Raw genomic sequence first — 2,310 nt, 5'->3', positions numbered from 1 at the left:
TATTATTTTAAAGATTGTGGGTAACATTTCTTACAGTTCAGCAGAAATATGACTTGTGCTGGGGATGGTTAGTGGTATTATATGAAAAAGCTGCCCACAAAATCTAAAGGAACTGTATTGTCAGATGGAAGTTGTTTTACCTCTTTTTGTTGAGAAGTATGTGTCCAATGTTTAGACTAACTCTACTTTACAAAATTATGGGTGGCTTCTGGTTGTATTGATCTATGGAAATGCTGACTGCCAACTAAGATTTTAGTCTTGAAAAGATATCTTTACTTACACAAAATGTGTGTTTAATTTGTATCCTGCACATTATTAAAATAGTGTCTTTTAAATTTACAGATTGTTGAAATTGATCAGGAGGAGAAAGAAAGTGACCATCTTAACATAAAAAGAAGGCTGCGAACACGAACAGCAAAAAAGAGACATAGTCCTTAAGTTAAAAATAATATAGTTTTTGTAGTGTTCCTTTTATCCCATCATGTTCAAATGTCTGTAAATTTCTTCTGTAAATACGTAAAATGAAAATTACATTAGATATGTAATTTCTTTAAATAAAAAAATTTACAATTCACTATTGTTTTTGTTCTACTGCATCCTGAATTCAGGTGCTGCTGATGTAATTTGGTAACTTAATCAGAAGTAAAGTTTCAATTATAAAGGCAATGGTACTTGGAAAAGTCAAAACTAAACCTACTTGATCGGTTCATTTCTTAACCTGCCTTTAATTACTTAGTTGTCTTCAATTCTAATAATTGTCTTCTTCAGGATCAACCTATCAGACATCTCTAAATTACTGCTTCCTTGACCTATCATAGTTATTCCTGTACCTTGTAATCATTCACTGAAAAGCATTTTTAATTATTTGAGTTCACATGCATACTCTTAGCATCACTCTTGTTGTGTGTATATTTGCCCTTTATAATCATGGACTTAATGTTTTCTTTATACCCTTGCTTAACTGAAACTTAACAAAATTAAGCAAGAAAACATTATAGTTTGTATGACTTTTTTTTTTTCTCTCCCAATTTGTTCTGTGTTTGTTCAAGTTTTGGTGTATTTTTGTTTTCCGATTCATGTTCATGTTATTCTTTTTTGCTTACCCCTTTCATCTGAATTTTTTGCTTTCACTCGTCAAGAGGAAGGTTGTTTTACATCTTGCCAGTCCTCACTCTCTGTGGTGCCATTGGTGAATTTACTTCCCAGGCCCCTGTAGCATAAATGGGGACTACTTTTTAAGACTGTCTTGTGTCTTGACTGCCAGTGTTCTCTGGTTTTCTTTAATGAACTTTAGAATAATTTTGACAAAACAGGCCATTCAGTCCAACAGTGTGTCTTGGTTCTATGTGTGAAGAAAAAAACTTTTAATGTTTGTGTGAAATTTACCCTTAACAGGTTTCTCGTTCTTGTTGAAGAACACATTTGAAATAACAACTGGGACCATACTTCCAGTTCCTTTCATAATTGAAAAAACTTCAATCATGTTGTCTTAGTCTACTTTTGCTTAAACTGAAAAAGTTCAACTCCTTCAGTCTTTCCTCATAACAAGTACATTGCAGTCCTGGAATCAACCTAGTTGGTCTTCTCTCAACCTTTTTAGCACTCTTGTCACTTTCTTGTTACCTGGAGACCAAAACTGCTCACAGTACTCCAAATGAGACCTCACCTGGGTGTTATATAACACTCTGTGTCACTATGCTTGATGATTTTTAAATGAAAGGTGCAGGTTACGTAGGAAGTTGGGTGGTGTCCCTAAAGCAGATTTCTTAATGAGCATTGAGCTAGACATGAGCACATGAGGCAATTAACATTGTTGCATGAGTTAGTTAGCAAAGTGGTACACTGTGTAGTTGAAAGGGCATCCAAGTAACGTAGACTGGAGGTATTAGAAAGAGAGTTTGGATTATTGTGAAATTTGGGAAGGAGAGACACTGGAGCAGAAGTATTGTTGGTGTGGAGAAACAGACAGTGAAGGTGCTGAACAGATCACCTTTAGTAATGGTGTGCTGTCTAGGAATAGCAGAAACCTGTTCTTTTGCAGACAGGAACAATGGTGATGCCAGCCTGGAGCACTCCTTGCGAATGCTAAAGGAGATGGCTTGGAGCAGAAGCTCAGGAGTCCAGGTTCACTGGTGCAGTTGAATCTGCAGACAGCATTGGAAGAGGTGAGGAAGCTAGAATCACCCACTATCGCAACCACTCTGTTTCTGGGAACTGGTTTTGAGGTCACCTAGTAGTGCTCTCCATGCTTACTAGCCACCTTACTCCCATACTTATCTTTTATGCTTTAATAATGTGGAATATTTATCA

The 2,310-nt window shown here is 36.1% G+C and overlaps 1 protein-coding gene across 1 annotated transcript in view; it reads left to right on the top strand.

Moving 5' to 3' along the window:
* Nucleotides 1-986, top strand: part of LOC114647001 (kinesin-like protein KIF20B) — a 121,898-nt gene extending 120,912 nt beyond the window's left edge. The window contains exon 33 of the mRNA XM_028795455.2: nucleotides 343-986. Within this exon, the coding sequence (XP_028651288.1) occupies nucleotides 343-438 (96 nt within the window). The 3' untranslated portion in view covers nucleotides 439-986. The remainder of the gene's footprint in view (nucleotides 1-342) is intronic.
* The last annotated feature ends 1,324 nt before the right edge of the window (nucleotides 987-2,310 follow it).

The sequence above is a fragment of the Erpetoichthys calabaricus genome, chromosome 2 (assembly GCF_900747795.2).
Source record: "Erpetoichthys calabaricus chromosome 2, fErpCal1.3, whole genome shotgun sequence".
In the NCBI taxonomy this organism is placed as follows: Eukaryota; Metazoa; Chordata; class Cladistia; order Polypteriformes; family Polypteridae; genus Erpetoichthys; species Erpetoichthys calabaricus.
The sequence above is the reverse complement of the archived record's forward strand: the minus strand, read 5'-3'. Positions and strand labels throughout refer to the sequence as shown.